The sequence below is a fragment of the Dendroctonus ponderosae genome, unplaced genomic scaffold, assembly GCF_020466585.1.
Source record: "Dendroctonus ponderosae isolate FM_Combo_2020 unplaced genomic scaffold, Dpon_F_20191213v2 Dpon_F_20191213_1, whole genome shotgun sequence".
Classification (NCBI taxonomy): domain Eukaryota; kingdom Metazoa; phylum Arthropoda; class Insecta; order Coleoptera; family Curculionidae; genus Dendroctonus; species Dendroctonus ponderosae.
Window position 1 is genome coordinate 25158992 of NW_026017110.1, and position 21311 is coordinate 25180302.

General features: G+C 34.8%; 2 protein-coding genes across 4 annotated transcripts in view; one reads left to right on the plus strand and one right to left on the minus strand.

The window, feature by feature from the left end:
- Positions 1 to 11326, plus strand: part of LOC109546939 (ATP-binding cassette sub-family G member 4) — a 27238-nt gene extending 15912 nt beyond the window's left edge. For all 3 annotated transcript variants that reach the window (XM_019918115.2, XM_048661033.1, XM_048661032.1), the window contains 9 exons: positions 1809 to 2023; positions 2084 to 2232; positions 2289 to 2499; positions 5733 to 5975; positions 7496 to 7595; positions 8154 to 8329; positions 9410 to 9510; positions 9576 to 9731; positions 9793 to 11326. In XM_019918115.2, coding sequence (XP_019773674.2) covers positions 1809 to 2023; positions 2084 to 2232; positions 2289 to 2499; positions 5733 to 5975; positions 7496 to 7595; positions 8154 to 8329; positions 9410 to 9510; positions 9576 to 9731; positions 9793 to 10143 — 1702 coding nt within the window. In that variant the 3' untranslated portion in view covers positions 10144 to 11326. The remainder of the gene's footprint in view (positions 1 to 1808; positions 2024 to 2083; positions 2233 to 2288; positions 2500 to 5732; positions 5976 to 7495; positions 7596 to 8153; positions 8330 to 9409; positions 9511 to 9575; positions 9732 to 9792) is intronic.
- Positions 11327 to 11485: 159 nt separating this feature from the next.
- On the minus strand, positions 11486 to 19368 carry LOC109544324 (protein borderless). Its single transcript, XM_048661034.1, has 14 exons — positions 18848 to 19368; positions 17144 to 17408; positions 16474 to 16634; positions 16299 to 16422; positions 16168 to 16246; positions 15173 to 15336; positions 14954 to 15120; positions 14750 to 14897; positions 14492 to 14689; positions 14327 to 14443; positions 12395 to 12512; positions 11949 to 12013; positions 11750 to 11881; positions 11486 to 11692 (listed from the first exon to the last, which is right to left on the minus strand). The coding sequence occupies exons 1-14, from the start codon at positions 19061 to 19063 to the stop codon at positions 11592 to 11594; spliced, it is 2055 nt and encodes a 684-aa protein (XP_048516991.1). The 5' UTR covers positions 19064 to 19368; the 3' UTR covers positions 11486 to 11591.
- Positions 19369 to 21311: the final 1943 nt, after the last annotated feature.

Consider the following 21311-nt stretch of genomic DNA (forward strand, 5'->3'; position numbering starts at 1 on the left):
TTTTTCAAATTAATTTCTCTACTAATTGGAATTTTCTCTTACAGCTTGAGCCTAAGTGTGTCGCAGGATACCTTCTAGGTGATAGTTCTTGATTATTTTTTGATAAATAATTCGTTCTTATTGCGAAATAGGAGCACTATTTATCAATCCGTAATAAAAGACGTGAGGAAATTCTGTCGTTTTTAAAGACAAAAATTTTTGAGGCAAAATACCCAAAAAGAAGTTTGTAAAAAATGAATCTGCCTCAACAATATAGAACTTATCTACAATTTTGGATATTTGGTTTCTAAGGTCATCGCAATCTGCAACAAATATTAGGAGCAAAAAACCTCATGGATCGCAATAGTTTGTTTGAGATTTTTGCTTAAGAGAAACGTAAACTTTTTGGTTTGATATCATGCTTCGGAAAGTTTGTTGAAGCTTTTCAGGGTTTAAAATCGAGGTGAATAAAAAACGTTGTGAAGAAATGATTTTCGAAGATCTAATTTCCGACAAACTAACCAGTCTCAAGCAAAATCATAAGCCTTTTGAAAAGAAGTATTTGCCCTTTGCCCTTTCATTTACTTATTTCTTCAATTGACTTTATTCCTATGTTAGTCCTTTTGTTCTTCTGATCACCCAATGTCTTCAATTTTTCAAAGGATCATAAAATATTCAGCTAATCTCCAAAATGTTTTCCTTACGTAATTATTTGGAAACTAACACCAGAAGTTTGAATCCGTTTCAAATTTTTTCAATTTAAATTTGACGATTAACGACCTTAAAAAGTCCAAATATTATTTCACTGCATTAAGCTCTGAAAACGTTTTTAAAAATTTTCGTGTCAGACCGTTTTTTATTTCTTCTAATGGGCTGAATTTGCTGTTGTTTCATTTTCATTTAGCCACGCTTTTCAAATGAATCTTAAAATCTCAACACATTTTCAGATCATAAAACGTATTTCCGCATAAAATGATTTTAAAAATTCGAGTGCTAATAAATTTGTGCGTATCAAAACATCTAGAATTGAAAATTTCAGTCACGATCAGAACGTGTTTAACATTTGCTAAAGTTTGTGTTTTAAGTTTCTTAAATTTACGTTAGGTAAACAATATTTGTATATTTACATTTTAAGCTCTTATTTTTTTCACTTTTTCATGAAGTGCTTTAGCTTTTAAAGAGCCGATATGATAGGGGAAGCTATTAGTAAAATCAATTATAAATGGTGCAAAAAGTTTGCCACTTTTTAAGGTAATGGTTCAACTTATTTCGCCAAAAAGGGCTCTCAAACTTGTACAATCAAACTTGAAAAAAGTTATTTTTGTAAGAGCACAACATTTGCTTTAAATATGGGGAGGATCATTTTAAAACTCGACTGCCGTTTGGAAATCCCGAAAAAGCGGCCAAAAACACGATTACAATAATTTTTCCAAAGAATTCCGATATTTCATAAATCGAAATGGAATTTACTCACAAAAATGACTTTTATAAGAATTTAAAAAAATGTTTTTCATTGGATTTGATAATTAATTTGGCGATAACCTGAGCGTACAGATTTTATTACTTTTTTAAGTGATCGCATGTAGTCATTGCGCAGGAAATATTTTTGATACAAAAATTGGAAGTATTCAACCGATTTTGGCAAGGTTAATTCAACACTATTGCTAAAACCTTTTCGAGACAAATTTCCTCAGCCTAAATTAGACCTAAAAATTAAAACCACTGCTCAACATATCCAGTAATGAAAAGCAACCAGATCCAATAACACGATTTTACCGATATTTCAGTCCTAAAGTGAACAGATTTTTAATTGTATAAACTTGTTTCAGAACATCGAATCTTGAAGGCTCCGTCCTTATCAATGGCAAAGAAAGAAGTCAACGTCGCTTTAGGAAAATGTCGTGCTACATTATGCAGGACGATTGTCTTTCACCGCACTTGAGCGTAATGGAAGCCATGACTGTTTCAGCGAATCTCAAAATCGGCAAATCAGTTTCCCATTCGGACAAGAAAGCCATTATCAACGAAGTTTTAGAAATTTTAGGTAAATCCCTTTAGAATTCCAGCTTTTTCAAATTAATATCGGCACTGATTTCTCACACAGGTCTTCAGGACTGTTTGAACACAGCCTCCGTATGTTTATCTGGCGGCCAAAGGAAACGGCTCTCGATTGCTTTGGAACTAGTCAACAATCCTCCAGTGATGTTTTTCGATGAGCCTACTAGTGGTTTAGACAGTTCTTCATGTTTCCAGGTGAACTTTGTCGTGTTGATATTGGCCGAGAATTTACAATTTCGTTGTTTTTGCAGTGTTTGTGTCTGTTGAAATCGCTAGCAAGAGGCGGCAGGACAATAATATGCACAATCCATCAACCGTCAGCTCGTTTGTTCGAAATGTTCGACAACTTGTACATGTTAGCAGAAGGACAATGCATTTATCGCGGACCTGTAACCAATTTGGTACCATTTTTATCCAGCATGGGCTTAAACTGTCCCAGCTATCACAATCCTGCCGATTATGGTAAGTAAAAGATATTGAGGAATGAGAGAAATGCTCCTTTTTCGGGCAAAAATTTCCGCACGTTTCCAGCTAAATTTAAGCTTGAAATGCAAATTTTCAAACATAAATAGACACTTTTACTCATAAAAATTCGATAATAAGGCTGAGAATTTGAACGGAAATCTTATTATTAACTTTTACCTTAATTTGTGATCAATTTTCCAGATTTATCGAGTATCAGTTTCCGATTAAAGTTTCCGCAATTTTCCCGCTGAATGTGGGCTTTAGGTGCAAGTTTTCAAATAAAGCGACACTTTTACTATATAAATTCGATAAAAAATAGTCGAAAATTTGCACAGGAATACTTGATGAGACTGGAAGATCAAAACTTTTCCCATGAATAAAGGCGACTTTGTTCTTGTCAATGAAATTGTTATCAAGTTTCCCTGTAATTATTAATCGCGTTGCCAGATTTATCCAGTTTCAAAAATTTCTTGTGAAATCTTCACGGCATATAAAATAAACTTGTCTCTTTCCGGCGAAAGATTCCGCAATTGTTTAGTTGAATTTGGGTTTGTGATGCAAATATTCCAACATATTTTAACACTTCTCCCATAGAAATTCTATAAAAAAAATATTCGCACAGGAATCCTTGATGAGGGTGCAAAATCGAAACTTTCAACATGAATAGAAGAGACGTTGTTCTTTGCTAATGAAGTTAATATCATTAAGTTTGTTCTTTGATATTTGATCCAGACATGCATTTTTAGTCTCAAATAATTAAAAATTTTGAAAATTTCGTTTAAAATAAAAAAATTCGTAAGTCTCCAACCAGAGGCCGAGCAAGCCTGCACAAATAGCAGTGGAAAACGAATTCTTCGCTTTACCATGTTGGCAAATGTCGTAAAAATCCCCAAATTGCCCAAGTTGTGGTAAATTTTTCAATTTAATTCCCAATCAGAATGGTTCTGGAAAACTGGACTGGACTCTACATTTTTTAGTTTTTTAGTAGACTACCATGCTGAATAATTTAATAAAAATAGCCAAATTGCTCAAAGTTTAGCAAATTTTTCAATCTAGACCTCCGGCCCGACTGGTTTTGCGAAAAATGGTCGCATTTAAAAATTGCTAACTTCCAAACGAAACTTCGCGGAAATCTAGCATGGGCTGCAGTGAAAAAAGCAGGTTTTGCTCTACAGCGTTGGTGAATTTGGTAAAAATACAATTGCCCAAATTCTGGTGAAATGGGCCCTGACTGGTCCTGGCCAACATACCTGAACTAAAAAATTCGTATCTCTTCAACCAAACGCTACACAAAACGCTGCACTAAACAGCAATGGAAAGCGAATGTTTCATTCTACCATGTTGGAACCCCCGGCCCGGTTTTGAGAAAAATAATCGGATTTTAAAATTGGTAACTTTCAAACGAAACTTCGCGGAAATCTAGCATGGGCTGCAGTGGAAAAAGCAGGTTTTGCTCTACAACTTTGGTGAATTTGGTGAAAATACCCGAATTGTCCAAATTCTAGTAAATTTTTCAATCTAGAACCTGGCCCGACTGGTCCTGGCCAACATACCTGAACTTAAAAATTCGTATCTGTTCAACCAAACGCTACACAAGCCTGCACTAAACAGCAATGGAAAGCGAATGTTTTATTCTACCATGTGGGAAAATTTCGTGAAAATCCCCAAATTACCCAAGTTGTGGCAAATTTCACAATTTACTTCCCGACCAGACCGGTTCTGGAAAACATGACTGCACTTTTCGTCCTCGTTTCGTAACTCCAAAACAAGACGCTCCGTAAAACTGCGCCAAACAGCAATGCAAAGACAATGTTTGACTCTTCTATGTTGAATAATTTTAAAAAAATAGGCAAATTACGTAAAGTCAAATGTCATTTCAATGTATAAATATTATAGACCCCCGGCCAGACTGGTTCTGAGACAGAGAGAGCAGTCGCATTTAAAAATTGGTAACTCGCAAGCGAAAATTCATGGAAAGCTACCATGCACTGCAGTGAAAAGAGCAGGTTCCGCTCTACAACATTGGCCATTTTCCTAAAAATTTCCCAATTGCTCAAATTGTGGTGAATTTTTCAATCTAGGCCCTCGACCCGACTGGTCCTGGCAAACATACCTGAACTAAAAAATCGTATCTTTTTAACCAGACGATACGCAAACCTGCATTAAAGAGCAATGGAGAGCGAATTTTCTGCTCTAATACGTTGGAAAATTTCGTAAAAATTCCCAAATTACCCAGGTCGTGGCGAATTTTTCAATTTAGTCCCCAACCAGACCGTTCTGAAAAATCCCGAACTTCCAAACTTTTCCAGAGGCAGTAATGGAACGAGCAGGTTTGGCCTCGCATTTTTGGCAAATTACTCAAAGTTCGCATTTACGAGCGCCTAAAAATCCAAATAACTCACTCTTTCTTGGCGAAGTAAAGCCAACAAACTATTTTTTCTGCAGTTATCATCAACTATGAACTTTAAAGGCGCATATTCTTTCTATTTTAATCAGCGACAGATTTGTTCGTTTACTTTAAGTGTTAAATTACTACACTTTAAGTGCGGAACATTTTGATCGTTGAAACACCTTATAGATAGTAAAATGTAAATTTGATAGGCAGTCTCAAAACAACACAGTTAATCTGCTGAAAATATTCATGTCTTCTCCAGCCCCTTGGCTGGCTCGCATTACCAATGAAGGAATCCTACTTATTGGACACTAATCACCAGTTCGTGGTTAACTTGAGCACGCAATCTCTCATGATAGTATTATTAGCATTTTTTTCCCGGACCGTAAATAGGCTTCTCTAATAGCATCGTTCCTGTAGTCGTAAGGTTTCAGAAAATACCAAAAGAAACAAAACTGGAAGGGAAATTTTCAGCCTTGGTTGATTATTTGATTTGATTGATTATTTCGCATTGCGACTTGAATAATCCGCATCAGTCAGCAGATTGTTGACCTGTTAAAATTAGCTCGACACGTACTCGGGGTAAGGAGCCATTTAAAAGCATTAATCAAGGCGGCAATGAGAAACGTGTTCAATCTGAAATGTCTTTGGCGTCTCTGTTGAGGACACGCGATCACGCCAACTACAATTGCCGGCATTTTTTTGGCCAGATTGAACCTCATTAGCGAATGAGATGAAACAGGATCGGAATGACCGAAGAAAACTGCTAAAAATATAAATTTAGGCTAATCAATATCGGATACAATCGAAAAATGTGATGGTGTTCATTTGATTTTAGTAATGGAAGTGGCCTGTGGAGAGCATGGAGACTACGTCCAGAAACTGGTAGTGGCGGTAAATGCGGGACGTTGTAACACCGCGCTTTCCAAAGCTCTGGAAGCCACTGGGCAAAAGCTCATTGCCAATGATATTGCAAAGGAGACGATGCCAATGAAACCTAATGGAGAATGCCTCAACTTGCCCAATGGATCATCGAAAAATCCTGGATTGGTTCCACCCACCTGCACCACATCTTTGCTTGGTAAGTTTCGAGTTTATGCTTGGTAAGAGTATATTTATACCTAATTTCCAAATACGTAGAAAACCGATTTTCTAAACTAAAAAGCAGAAAGAGCAGAGAAAAAAATTAGGAGATAATTTCTTGACCGATTTTAGAGCAATTGAACCAGTTATTTTAATAGAAAGTTGTAACAAGCGAAAGTTTTCGGAGGTGAACTGAAAATTTCTGAGGGTTTTCAGACTTTTCAATTTGAACAATATGCATCCTGATGAATCCAAACGTTGTTTTCTTTCTAATCAAAATTAATATTTTAACGCCGAGCTTCATTTACAAAAGTTTATTGATTTATGAGCTTAGATATTGTGCATACTTTATGTCTTGATGAGGCTGAGTGAATTTCGCATAGAAAATCGAATTTTTTATTTCAAATTTAATCGTTTTATTGGTGCAATATATAATTTAAAAAGTAAAGCTTATTTGTAAACAAAAATGAGTAAAACTACTTTCTATTTTGGAAAACTGGTCTAAATAAAGCTGTGATTAAGTAAAATTGAAAAAAAACTTACTCGGAAAAATTGAGGAAATTGTTGAGAAAAAAACTGGAAAAATATAAATTTATTGCAATGCGTTTTTTATTTGTTTACGATGTTATTAAGTAAGTAATTGTATGAAAGAGTTTTTGCGGCCATTGCTTGAAGATGGGGAGTTTTCAGGAGGCATCTTCAGAGGTGCCAGTCTTCCAATGTCTTTAAAATTTTTTAACACGAACAAAGTAAAGATCAACTTTCTTCAGGTTCTCTAAACATAGTGTTCCTAACAAACACACTGAAGAAATGCAGAAGGCCGCTGAAGGTCTGTTCACCTCAACTCTCAAATTATGTGCCAAATTATTTTGCAATCGCTTTCAGCAACTCTTATAATGTTAAGGATTTTCCAATATGAATCAAAGAATGCTATTGAAAATTAGTAACAAAAATGGTTGATTTAGCAACGCTTTTTTTTCCCATTTTTTTTAACTCAAAGAAAGATTATTAGAAGCAAAAAAATTAGAACAATTAAAAATCGAACGCGCATAATTTAAAATTAGGTAAGCAAATTGGTGGCTAAAAATGCGCAAAAGAAAATGTGAAAGAGCTGATAATTTCCTCCTGTGTAATGCAAAAGGAACATGAATACGTCGTACTAAAATATCCGTACGTAAGAGGAATAATATTTTTTTCGCATTTGTAAATACAGTTAAGCGCACAAAAGAACGTTAGTGTAAATGAACAAATATCGTTGCTTTGTTCACCCTATACAAGACTAAAGTGAATCAAGGATTGAGCTTAATTTCACGGGAATACAAACAGGACGAAAATGGATCCGAAACTATTCATTCTGGATTATTACGTATAATTATTTACTGTTTTTATAGCGTTTATTCTGAAAGGATGTATTTTTGGTCGCTCAAACGGTCACTAACGTCGACATTTTTGCAATAACTAGTGATTTATTGCTTTTGCAACTCAATATTTACCAGTACAATGTTTTTTCTATTGCAGATTCGTCGGAAAATCTAACTCAAGATAAACATGGATTTCCCACATCTGGATTTCATCAGTTTTTAGTACTTTTTATGAGGAGCGTTTGTATTATATTTAGGTAAGAATCAAGGTGAAATCCAGGTTATTAAGGTCGAGCAATCCGACTCCTGCAATTGAAACAGATTGTCTGAATTACCTGCGTATGGGAAATTTTTTTGGAAGTCTAGAAATTGCGCTTATTTGGAAAAGACGGAAAACTCTAATGGGGCGAGTTTTGCTCACTTCCCCGAATTGGATACTAAACAAACTCAAGTCGTAATGTTTACGTTTGAAAAAAGAAACAAATAAGCGCTGTTTGCATGAATAATTTGCAATAATGAATTCTTGAATGGATTTCGGAGTCTCAAAAAAATCCCATTCTGTATTTAAGGCAGGGTATTCCTCATTGGCAGGGAAATTTGTCGTATTTTCGATTCGAAATTGATCAAAATAGAAGAATTTCACCTATGACTCGCAGACGCATAGTTTTTCATATTTTTTTATAAGTGTTATAATAAATTTTATAAGTAATTGATAGCTTTGTCGTCATCTTATTTATTTATGAGAAAAATGTATTTTTTTATCAGACTCTCTGGGCTTGTTGCACTCACTAATCGCATTATTTTTTTCTTTTCAGAGATAAGACGCTGACAAGACTTAGATTAGTAGCACATTTTATAATTGGAGTCCTCATTGGGGCAATTTTTTACGGAATTGGAAATGACGCCGCTAAAGTGATGAGCAATGCCGGCTGTTTATTTTTTACTGTGATGTTCATGATGTTCACAGCCATGATGCCCACAATTCTAACGTGTAAGTATAAAAAAAAAGCTTCATAAAGAACTAAACTGCTCAACAAACTAGGCGTTATACCGATAAATTTCGACAAATTTTGGAACTTGATAAATCTTTGCCTTGAGCGATTTGATTTTTGTTTTGCGCGTTTTTTGGCGCAAATCTTTTTCGGTTAGAGCGTGTTCTTGCAAAAAAAATAGTGGTTTAAATAAAGTTTTTACAGGGTGGCAAATGAAGCAATGCTAGGTTCTCAGTTGGGCACAAAAACGTTTTTTTTTGTATTTCAACACCACAGGCATTAAGGTAAACCTCGGATTTTGAAAAAAGTTTTTGAATTTCTGGACCATCTCGTTTATTTACAGAGTGGTCTCAAATAATCAACGTTTAGTTATGTACAACAAATACACATTTTTTTCTCTTGATCCGATTTTTTAAATCTGGGTCTCGTCAGTGCGCTTGAGAATAAAAATTCCTAGTTGAATTCCGAGTTCGAACGAAACATTTGACCCTTTAAACTTTAACTTTGAACTAAGTCTGTCAGAATCACAGATTTGGGTCATTTGTTATGTAATTCGTAAATAAACTCGAATTTTTGTGTTAAATTGTCTATAAACTTTTAGCTTCAACATCTAGATCTCTAGATCGCGAAGATCGGACCGACGAAAAAATTGATTTTTTTTTAATTTAAAAACTGTTTCGAGCTATTTGGTTTATCTTTAAACTTTTGGTGATGGGATCCAAGAAACGTCTTTTTTATCCAAATAAAATCATGCCAAATAAAAATTGATTCGATCGATCGGTAAAAGAAAAATTCTAAGCGATTGATCCAGTTCCACAGTTAGGGCAAATTTGGCTCACTAAAATAACACTAATATCTTTAATAAAAATAATAATACTAATATTTCTACTAATTATTTTATTGACAAACGAATTTTTAATGAATTCGGTTTCCAACCAAAATTAGTTCCACGTTATTGTTATGTGCAATTCTAACTCCCGCTCGAAGGACCACTTTTGCGCAAAAGTACACGGATACTGTTCTAACTGCTTTCACTCATTTAGTCACTTTTTCTCATTCTTTCACTGTATTTATTTTAGTTCCATTAGAGATGTCTGTGTTTGTGCGGGAGCATCTGAACTACTGGTACTCACTGAAAGCGTATTATTTCGCAAAAACTCTGGCCGACGTGCCGTTCCAGGTGAGTTTAAATGTACACTTTCTTGATAAAAATTAGCAACGTTTCTTCTCTAATTTTCCGTTCAGATTATCCTCACCACGTGCTACATAGTGGGAGTGTACTTTATCACCGACCAGCCGCTAGACGCAACCAGATTCTTCATGTTTCTTCTCATTGCGGTTCTCACTGCACTGGTTTCTCAGAGTTTTGGCCTTCTGGTTGGAGCGGCCTTCAACATCGAGGTACGTCTTTTCCATCCTCTATCCGAAAAACCCGTAAACCAATTAATTTGGGCTTTTCCAGAGCGGCGTGTTTCTGGGCCCCATCTCAACAGTCCCCATGGTACTTTTCTCCGGCTTCTTCGCCAAACTCGAGGACATTCCCTTCTATTTCCAATGGCTTCCCTATCTCAGCTACGTAAAGTATAGCTTCGAAGGCACCATGGTGGCAATCTATGGTCTAAATCGGTCGAAATTGGTGTGCAACAGGGACTATTGCCACTTCAAATATCCCTCTGCGTTCCTCGATGAAATGTCCTTGAAGGGGGACATGTTAACGTACTTTATAGATATAGGAGTGTTGTCCGGATTATTCGTTTTTCTGCGAATAGTTGCCTACTTTGTGCTGCGAATAAGGCTGTTCCAGAACCGTTAAGTGCGATGGAGACAATCAATGGGATGCTGATTGGGTGGATTTGTGAAAGGCGTTGTGGGAAACTGGGGCTTAAATTATTATGATTATTTCTTTAATGTTCTGCATGAGTTGAAGTAAGAGTGGTAGAAGTCAAGCGACTTTTTTGTTGAAGAACAATGAAATCTCAAACGTTTCTGATGTAACTTGAGAAGAAAGTATTAAATTGCTTTCATTGCAAAAAATGTCTTCAACGGTTTAAGCCTCGACTTCTGCCTCCAGTGTGTCCACTTTCTCCCTTGGAGCGAATTTCATTCCGCTAGTCTCATTGATCATTTAAATACTTTAGAAACTTTACATTGATGATTTTATAAAATATTCTCTATTGTAAGCGTCTGATTGTGATTAGCAAATGATTTTGACAAAAACATCCGAACTGAACTAGTTGGGAAATCGTTAAGAACTGAAATCAGTTCTCCGGCCTTAAAATAACGCTCATGTAGTGCTCCTCTGGCCATTTTGAATTGTGATAGAAATTTTTATAGGAGATTTGATTGTGATTTGAAGTTGTGTGTGTGTTTTATATGGTGATTATAATCTTTAGTCGGTTTTGTCAAGTATTTTTAAGAACACTGGTTTGAGCCAGTTTTTAACGTTCATTTCTGCACGACAAAAAATATTTTGCGACAACGTTCACGCCTTGCTTATTTCATTGGGTTTGTGTTGTAACATCTACTAGATCTGATGACACGAATTTCGTTGGTGCACACAAGAAATTATGCAAGTATGCACTGTAGTTTCATGCATTTGTTGGCTTTCTGAATCTATATATAAAAATAAACTAAGAATTGTCGGGTCCTAACATGTTCATTCTCTAGTCGATTTTTTCGAAAGAGTGGACAGGCGCTTGAACTAAGGTGCTTAAAGGTTTAGTATTTTTGATTTCAGGTTCGGTTTCGATGCAATCTCGACCACAATTTCCATTTAAAAAAATGTGGAAAATTGCGGTTTGACATTTTGTGATAGTTATAGATTTTTTTTTATTTTTTAACAACTGTAGATAGCATAGATATTTTATTTTTGTAATATTGTAGGGATATTTGGATTGATATTACGATACCATTTTCACTCAACTCTTGTACCTATACCAATGTATTTATGTAGGTTTAATTATTCAATATTTACAAATACATTTTTATATACGCAAGGAAAGTGTTTGTTTCTCATTCAACTCGAAATCTAAACACAATATTTGCTTTTTTGGCTAGCTTAAACAGTCTCGCAACTTATCATTTAAACATGTATGCGACAAAATACTACAGGATTTAAAACACGAATGAAACTTGAAAATAAACGTACTCTTGAATGAAAATCAATTGCATTTATTTGAAACTCTATATAAAAATACACTTTCTACGCTATTATTTAATAGATTTTTAAATGTTAAACACTATTCTATGTTGTGCAAAATACTATTTCTTGATGAGAGGTGGTCTGTTTCGAAAACACTTCTTCCTGACGAAAAACACTGCGACAAACACCACGGCTAGAAACGCAAGTCCTCCAATAATACCTTAAAAAAAAACAATTTCCAGCCCTTGCTCATTATTATTCGCTTCTAAATCAGTACCTGTAGAAATCGCCCTGATACTTTTAAATCCTGGATAAAGAACCCTGATTTTATCGCCTACAGCCTGCTGATCGTCTACAGACTGGGCGACCACTTGTAGATCGTATTCGGTACCTTCCGATAGATTCCTAACTGCAATAAGTTAAGGACGCAACTGTTTGGGTGAATATAGAAGGGAATAAGTTTTTCATATGCTTACTAAGGTAAGTTGTTTCAGCAGTTTCTGCTGACCCAAATAGATACTCATCAGCTGCTTCACTCCATCTAAGAAAAAATCACTTAGATTTTGATGCTTTTATGGATAGAGATGGAAAAGTGATCTTTCAAGTGAACCATGGCTCTAGGCTGAGTGTGAAAAGTGTTTTTGAATGCATTTGCTTCAGAAATGTTCCAGCAGAAGCTTTAATTTTAACAGAGCGTTCAACGTTGATTATGCAGATTACAAGCGCCAATTTTAGAGAGTATACTTGGACTAAAGTCGTGTAAGGATTAATTCCTTCCGGAAAATCATCAGGTAAATAAACCGCTTTTGGCCCAAACTATTTGCTCTTTTGTAATGCTAACTCCGATTAGGGGGGCGCAAGATTAGTGGAAACAATTATCAATTTATCAATTTTGTCTATTAAATTTTACACAATTGCTTACCTAACTACGTATGTTTTAAACAACTCCATGCCAAACTCTGGAGGATCCCAGGTAACCAATAAACCATCGTCAGTGGGCTTCACTTGCACATTTCTCGTGTAATCCAAGGGGACTGGGCCTGAAGGTGGAAAGTAAACTTTTTTCATTTATATTACGATCAAACTAACTATATAGTATTTTTTTCTATTATTAGTGTTATCTGTAAATTTGTGTTCAACTCGCACCAAAGGTTCCAAAATTCGATCAATTTCTTGAAATATACATGTTTGTAACATAAATTGTCTAACAAATCTACATTTCTTTCGGTAAAAATCGCGTTTAAAATTATATCAGTGGCCTGTGCCTGGACACGTCTCTGACCAAACATTTTCAAAAAACAGAATTATTTGCAGCTTCTCGATCAGCTTGAAGGTGAAAATGTGACCATTAGACCTTTTCTGCACGAAGCCCTTGTTAGGAATATAAAAAAAAATCGAAAACTGTTAGTGCCGCCGTCCTAAAGTGTGAATAATAAATTACAAAGAAGTTGATTTTTTACGTGCAAATAAAAAGTTAATTTCCTGATATTGAGTTCATCAGAAATAATTATTAGGGTTTTGTCCATAATTCTATGCTGCAAAAAGTTTTCCAAACATTTTGGCAAAGCGGTTAAGGCGGCGAGTGTTCCAATAAAATGTATCTTATAATTTTTCCCAGAAAATATTTGAAGATTGTATGTTAAGCAAAAGAAAAAAATAATGCAATTTTTGCGTCGAAAGAATTGCTTAATAGAAACTTTGTTACGACTGGAATGCCCTGAAAATTTAAAGGAACAAGGAGCGGTGAGCGATAGGCGGCGAATTTTCCAAATAATTTTTTGTAAACTTTTGCTCTCTGGTCGTTTTTCAAGATAATCCTAATTATTTTCGGCAAAAAAACTGAATAAAATTATTTGGTTTTTGTGCCAAATTTGAAGCTGAAATGGGTTTTCTAAAGTTCCCTGCAAACCGATGAATAAGGCTTAATTTTGTCATTTTGGGCTGAAAAGATTCAATTATTGTCAGAAAAGAAGAAAATGATCAGAAAATAATGTTGTTTTGCGTTTTCGATTAAAAACTTTTAGTTTTGTGATCGGATTTAGAAAACCTTAATGGCCTTTGACGAAAAATGGGAGGCCCTGAAAAAAGTTTTTGTAAATTTTTTACAATGCTATAAATTTATCTTGTAATTTTTTGCGTAAAAGACGTCCATATCGTCAGTATTTTTAAGTGAATCTACAAAATAGAGCTTTTTTGAGTAGAAAGTAAAGCAAAAAAAATGACATTTTTTAGGAAACTCTACAGTCTTTAGAGGTATGCTGACGATATTTTCATATAATCTGTTATAAACTTTCGCTTATTCTGTTCGTTTTTTGATAGAAAATTATTTGATTTTTGTACTAAATTCGACGCTGTAAAGGGATTTCAAACCTTTTTACAAAGCGAATAAAGATTCGAAATTTATTTCATAATTTTTCGCGGAAAATACCTTAAGATTTTCAGTATTTTTAAGTTAATCTTTAGAAAATTGAGCATTTAGAAAAAAGAGTAACTTGGCTAAAACTGTAAAATCCTGAATTGTTGAAGAAATTTTTAAAATATTATTAATAAATGGCCCTTAAAATAAATCTAAAAACAAGTAAAAAAAGTCATCAACATTTCTCCAGCAACGGAACTGAGTTACTGCGCCGGTGCGTTGGGTTGGTTGCACATGTTTAAAATGCGCAATAATTTGAAAAACGCGTTTCACGAAACGGCGGTTTTGAGTTGTTAATAAACTTCCAAACGCATGGAACCAAAATTGTTTAAATATACATTCAAACGCAAGTTAAATACCTACCGCTTTAAAAACATGTCCCTATTAACTGGGAACCAACTGAAGGTTATTTTTATAAAATCAAGAACTCGAACAAACCCTTGAATAAATTCGTTTCATGCTGTTGTTCTGTTTGAGTCCAAATCCTCAACGATTTGCTAAACGGGCCTCCTCCATTGTCGTCTTTGCACAACACCATAAACTCGTACTCCGTCCCTAAAACACCCATTAAAGCCTCCAACCGCCCATTTTTTTCCGCCTAACCTGGTTCCAGGTTGGTAATGGTGGCTTCTTGAGATCTAGACGTTGGTACCTGATAAGTCCTCCACTCGGTATTTTCGATTTTCTTATACCAAACACTAAACTCCACGTTTTGCTGTCTTCGCGACAACCAAGTTAAGTGGACGGAAGTTGCCGAAGATACCGCCGAAAGGTTGTAGGGAGCATTGGAGGGAATATTTTCTGGAACCACTTGAAGCATAAACCAAGCCCATGTTCTTACAAGAGTCACTTATTATTTACCTACAAGTAATTCAGTCTCTGCGGTTACAGTGGCAGCTTTATTAGTTGCAGAGCACTGGTAAATGCCTCTATCTCCTTCCTCAATTTCCGTTATTGTCAGATTGTTTTCATTGATAGTATATCGACCCAATGGCAGCGAAGAACCTTTCTAAACCCAAACCCTTCCAGCTCATTTCGGGCTTCAACAGCGCACTTAAAACTTACTTTACTCCAAACAATAATCGGCGAATGGCCGTTATTTCCATCTCGAGCATCGCAAGGGATTTCAATAGTTTCTCCCAACTTTCGCAAGTACAAATTGTGAGGAGTAACAGTGAAAATTGGGGCCTTCTGGACTATCACGTACATGCCAGGAGACGGTCCTTGAGTGCCTAATTTAAGCGAATATTTAATTTAATTCTTTAGTTGTTAGTCTTACGGTACCCAAATCGTTATACGGGGTGCACGTGTAACTTCCAGCATGGCTTTCATCTACTTGGCTCAAGTACAAACTGCCATTTTTTCGATAGAAAACACCCTGGACGTTGTAGGGATCGAAGAGAAAACCGTCTTTTTCCCATCTGAGGTTCGTTAAAGGTGGATTTGCCCTGAAATAGTTTGATTAACCAGCATTTATTACGGTCGAGTTACTTCGAGAAAGAAGCTAATTTCTGTTGATGTTTAAGAGAAAGTTGAAAAGAAGAGATATGTTTGGCAATTGACACCGCTTTAGATCATCGAAGCTTCAGATGCAACAGAAACTTCTTGTGTAGTGATCTTCAACCTAAATTTATACAAAACCAACCAAAAGGACAAAATTGATTTAAATGCACAGAATAAAACAATTATATTTATAAACATTCAAAACATAAGGACTTCAAAATTTGTCTTTAGAGGGTGGTGTTTAAGATTTTTGTGAAATAATTCGCATTTAGTTAGCAGCAAGAGGAAACTTTGTTAATTGAATTATTTAGTAAAAATGAGAAGCTTGTTTCGAATAAATCTTCGAAATTTTGAGAAATATAGCCAAACGTTGGCAAACGACAAAATATTGCAAATTCAATATCGTTAATAATACTTTTCTGTTAATTGGAAAATCTCCTTCTACCTGACTGATATTCCTGGTTTGCAATCAGTTCAAACCCAAACTTTTCGTCGATTGCTTTCTTGAGTACGTTTTGGTTCCCAAAGTATCATCAAGTGTTGGTGATTTGTTCATTTTTTAGTTTTTCAATTGTAAATATTTGTACAAATTTTTCCTGCCCTGATGATGGTTTCAAAACCAAAACATACATAATAACGCAATCGATCGAGTTGAGCTTTAACTGGCTGAAAACGCACACGATGTAAAAATCAAGTGAATTTAGATCAGGCGAATTGGGCGGCCACCAATCTAGGGTTTTCTTACTTTAATTCAATTTAATTTTCTCTAAACTTACCTATAGTGACAATCAATCATAGCAGGTCTTCCATAGGGCAGATGCAATTCAGGCGGCGCATAAACCACTTTGGCTTTATCTGCAATACAAGCACTTTTCATATTTACACACTCGATCGAAGTGACTTTTACATTGAACATTCAGAAATGCCTTTGCTTTCTGCAAATCTCCTGCTTGATTGGTGGCTTCGCATTCATATTCCCCATAATCTCCCATGTCTGTCGGATGTATTACCAAAGTGCCATCTTTCTCCAGCTGGAAAACAGTTGGGTGCTACATGGAAGTAAATGGATATTTAGGACTTACCAGTGATCGTCTAGATAGATCCTGATAGGCGCTGAGCGCTATGCCGTCCTTCAGCCATCGGACCCTGATCAGGGTAATGTCTTTAACAACGCATTCGAATTTGGCTTCTTCTCCTTCTTGGACTGTTTGATTAATCGGTGGTATTGCGAGGAGATTTCCGCCTGAGGAAAAATAAAGGTCTTTGTCAAAAAATCAATTTTTAATTTCTTGCAAAATTCTCACTACTTTTGTTTCCCTGTAGAAAGTTTTCGAGAAATTTTGAAAATTGTTTCACATGCACGCCTGACTGGGCAACCAAATAAAATCTGCAATGCCAGCTGCATTAAGAACAATTTTAGCAAAGCACCAACTAACGAAATGAGGAGTAAAAAATTAATAAAAGTAATAAAGAAAATAATGAAAACGAACTGAAAGTTAAAGGAGATAAGAAGAGACAATTTGCATGAAGTTTGTATACTAATCCTTCCTGGTCGATGTGGTTCAGTACATTAAGAACAACCAACGAACAGAAAATTAATCAAATTAAAAAATTCAATAAACTGCAGGAATTAAATGAACAATGACAGTTTCCATTTAACGTCGTCAAGCTTTTAAAGAAATGAAAATGAAGAAAAATTATGAATGCATGTTAGAAGACGGTAATTTAATCTCAGAACCTATTTTTCCTCACCGCTTACTGTGAGATGGAACCAAGTGCCATTGTTCCTATACGGGGGTGTTCTGGTAGGGAACATTATCCTACATTCATACCATCCAGCATCCGCTTCTCTTATAGAAGTGAGATTGATTGAAGCCCTTCCATAGTGTTGGTAAGGGCGCTCATATCCCTGCTCGTAGTAACCGTTGGAAATGTTTTTATCCACCAAAGCAATGCGACCCACGTATTCTTCGTCTTCGCTAGTCTGTCCCTCGTACCATGAGAAGACGATTTTTTCCTAAACAATGTTGGAAAAGAAGGCAGGTCAGCACGCAAATTGTTTTATCTTAATCATTGTTCATAATTGTGGTTGTTCTATTGAGTATCATCTTCCTTGCATAATACGGTAATAGGATCGCATTATTCCGAACCAATGAAGCCTTAAATTGAGTTTTATATGCGATTTCAGCCGGAAGCAATAAGAATAAATGTGTTTATTTCAAACTGGGGTTTTTGCTCAAAAATAGTTGTATAACAATGACAATTTCATATGCTAAATTTTCCTTGGTTCTGACTTTTTATGAGGCAAAGGAAACGATCTACAACGCATCAAAACACTTATAAATTATGAGAAATGCAATTTTCTTTGTAATAAGTAGGTCCAAGCTGCAAGTTTGAATGATTTTTAATCATAAACAAAAACAGAATTATTTTCACCGACTTGCATACGTAAAAATACACTTTTGTACACTCAGCGGGGTTCGAAAAATACCGCTTTTCAGCACCGTTTGTGGCAAAGTTATTTAGGACTATAGACTATTGAAAACAAAAATTTCTTTTGACTGAAAAATTTGATATTTTTAATTAAATAGTTCATTCATTGGAAATTTTCAAATGCAGTTTAAAAATAAAAAAATATTTTCTGTTCCAAAAATGCGAGTGTAAATGTTACAAAATGCAGTTTCGATGAGAGACATGAGTAGTGAAAAGTGTGCTAAATCTCGTTTTCTGATTTTTTCGGTCGTCAAATCATCGTTTATCCCCCTGAAGAAAATCTTCAAAACAATCTAAAAATGTCCATGATGTCGAAACTTTTATCTGCATCCAAATACAAAACACGTTTCTTTGCAGAAATTTTCTTGGACTGATTTTGAGATAAAAATTTCGTTTCTGTGATTGAAGTCAATAGGATAACATGTTAAAAGAATTTCCATTTTTCCAAAGTTTCCCAGTTTCCAGAAATTGATTTTTTGCGAAAAACACTACTAAGAAAAGTTGTGGGTTCTGGGATTCTGATAGTCTGATGTTCTAACAATTGCCAAAATTTTCCTATGTTAATGAGAAGGGCTGAGTTAAACATTTTTTCTACACAATAACGTCAATTTTTCAGCCTTTTTGCAAATATAGTCAGTATTCAGAAGGTCGAAGGCAGCGAATTCGGAATTTTAATTTTTGTGCGTAAAATAAATATCTCTCTCTTCAACCGAAAAAATGATTTTGGATTCAAAAACACTTCGTGTTTTGTTCAAAGTCCTCTACAAAAATAACTAGTAAAAAGAACAAAATATTTCTCAATTTTGCCATTTAAGAATTTAAGAGCTGCCACTTAAAAAGAGGTAAATTCAATGACAAAATGTCGACTTTGTTAAATCGACCACTTCGAAAGCTTTTGTACTATAAATATTGCTCCTGCCTTTACATTTTGTTACTGATTTTTTTTATTTTATTGTCTCTTACCCCTCTTTTCCAAAAAAGTTTATAAGGTATCGGGTATCCTTGTGGAAAATCAATTTCACAATCAAACACTATAAAGTCACCAACCGCTGCCGTTAAGAATCTCGGATAGTTTTCATCCTCGTCAAAGTAACTCTTCACTTCAATTGCCGCCCCAAGCAGCAGCAGCAAGCCAAAAAATTGAAACTGCCGCCCCAATGCAAAAGCGCGTATCTGCATGTTCCCAAAGGCGGGTGAAATAATATTTAAATTATCTTTGGTCCGAAGAATTTCTAGGACTGATGCACGTAACAAATCAAGCGGATTAAGCTCTGGTAAGGTAGTCGGTTTGTACTATTGTTTCGCTCTATTATACACTGCTCGGCTTTTTTAGTGTTCTAGGATTCAGGACTGTTTTAAATAAGTTTTTCTTTGCCACTAGGTACAAGGTTGATTATTGAGTCAGCTGGGGATGGAAGTGTTTTGCGTACCTACAGGGTGTCCCAATACATCAGTACTTTCTAAGGCTATACCGAAAATTGACTACAATTTGTAAACTCAAAACCAAACACTCAGTATATTATTTCAAGTGGCGTTTAGTAGAAAACGTCTCAACAAGTCGAGTAAGAAGGGAGTTTTTTTGGAGTTGATCAATGAAGTTGAGTTCTGGCAAAATTATCCACAATAGTGGGATAATATTTTGCAATTTTTTCAGTCACCCTGTATAAAAGATAGGTATGTTTTGAAAAGTTATTTCCTGTCGACCCTTTTTTCTAAAGTGTACAACTGTATAGGGTTGCTACTGACTAATAAAAACATTTTAACATATTTTTTTCTTACCTGGTTGTTTTACATTATTATAAAAAAAAATTATTGACCTGTTTTCTTTCTAGTAGGGTTCCAGTTAATAAAAGATATAGTATTTACAAAAAATTATTTCTCTATTCCCCTTCAATCTTTTTTTAAATATTTGTATTCTCAAATAATGAGAGAATTTTAGGAAAAATTGTAATGGAGGAAATAAATCGGTATTTAATCGCACTTCCTGTGTACCATGCAAACATTTCAATGTCATAGAGCGTCAAATTTACGAAAAAATGGTAATATTTGCAAAAAATTGATTATTTTGACATTTTTGTCAAATATAGCCATTAAATGTCATAACGCTTGGGAGTATGCAATTCTTCTAATCAGTTGTCAGATTGACAGTTAACAAGTACAACAGACATGTTTATGCTCTGCTTAATACAGTTATTTAGTAATTAATGACAACAACAATTACAATTACAAACTTTATTTTCTTCTCTGACTGTCAGGCTGACAGCTAGTTTGAAGCATTGCATCTTCAAGCATTATGACATTTGACATGACATACTAAATAGTCGTCTGTTCTCGAAGAAAAATTTTGAAAAATGTGAAAAATCAAAGGTATAATGAATTCACGAAATGTAGATACTCGCGCATTTTTATATAATTTTTTTATATGAATCCTTTGTCTGATGATGATTTAATTAGTTCCTTAGTAATGTAACAATAAAGGTCTAATTTGCGTGAGAACTTTCGAAAACAAGGCGGAAAAGTCAACAACTTTCAAACAATTTGAAAATATGTTCATCTAAACAAGCAGCGGGAAGAAAGATAAAACACATTTAAATTCCAAACTGTTAAAGTACGAAATTTTAAAAAATCGCACTTGACATTATAATACTTACTTTGGTAGTCCGCAACTCTTAAGAAATTCCTTAAAATTGCAAATTTACTCTTAAATTTCCATTTATGAAAATCAAAGAATTATTGAAAATAAACATTCATACTTATCCTTGGCGGTGTTTATCAATGTAGCCACGCTCTTGACAGCAAACGTCAAATATAGCTCGAATAAAAAAAAATTAAATAAAATATTTTTCGGTTAAAAAGGAATCTTTAAAGGAGAAAATGTTTCAAAAGGGTGAAGCGAGCATGTACAGTTCCAAAGACCTGCAATTTTGTCCACGAAACTAAAACAACCGATTTTTGATATGTCATTTCTATTCACTACGAATACAATAGACTAACGAACAAAATGTCATGAAAATTGACGTAAGCTCGAGGACTTGTAACCAGAAATAGAAAAAGTACGACAATTATTGCGTCACTGCCAAAAAGCTTGGGACGATAAATATACAAGTACTTAAGTGTAGACAAGCAGTGTATTTGAGTAAAATAGCTGAAATTAAACGATCTCAATTAAGTTAATTATTCACCTACTTAAGCATGCCGTTGGTTGAAATTTGAAGTATAACTATGGAAATTTGTGAGAATTCTCTATTTACTTATACAGCTTGGCTCAAACTTAAGATACCTTCTAAAGTGGAATTAAAACTGGACAGGGATTTTAAAACCGAAAAACAACCGTTTTCAAATACAGGGTATTTCTCTGTTTAGTAAAAAGTAAACAAAAAGTTGAGTAAAAAGGCAATTTGAAGACCGGTTTCGAAGGACAATAATT

Excerpts from the sequence above, each read along its gene's own strand:
- LOC109544324 (XM_048661034.1), bottom strand. The coding sequence starts at position 19,063 with ATGCAGATACGCGCTTTTGCATTGGGGCGGCAGTTTCAATTTTTTGGC. Across the intron at positions 14,898-14,953 it reads CGATTATTGTTTGGAGTAAA|AAAGGTTCTTCGCTGCCATT; the intron begins GTAAGTTTTAAG and ends GTTTGGGTTTAG. Across the intron at positions 14,690-14,749 it reads AGAGACTGAATTACTTGTAG|AAAATATTCCCTCCAATGCT; the intron begins GTAAATAATAAG and ends AAGTGGTTCCAG.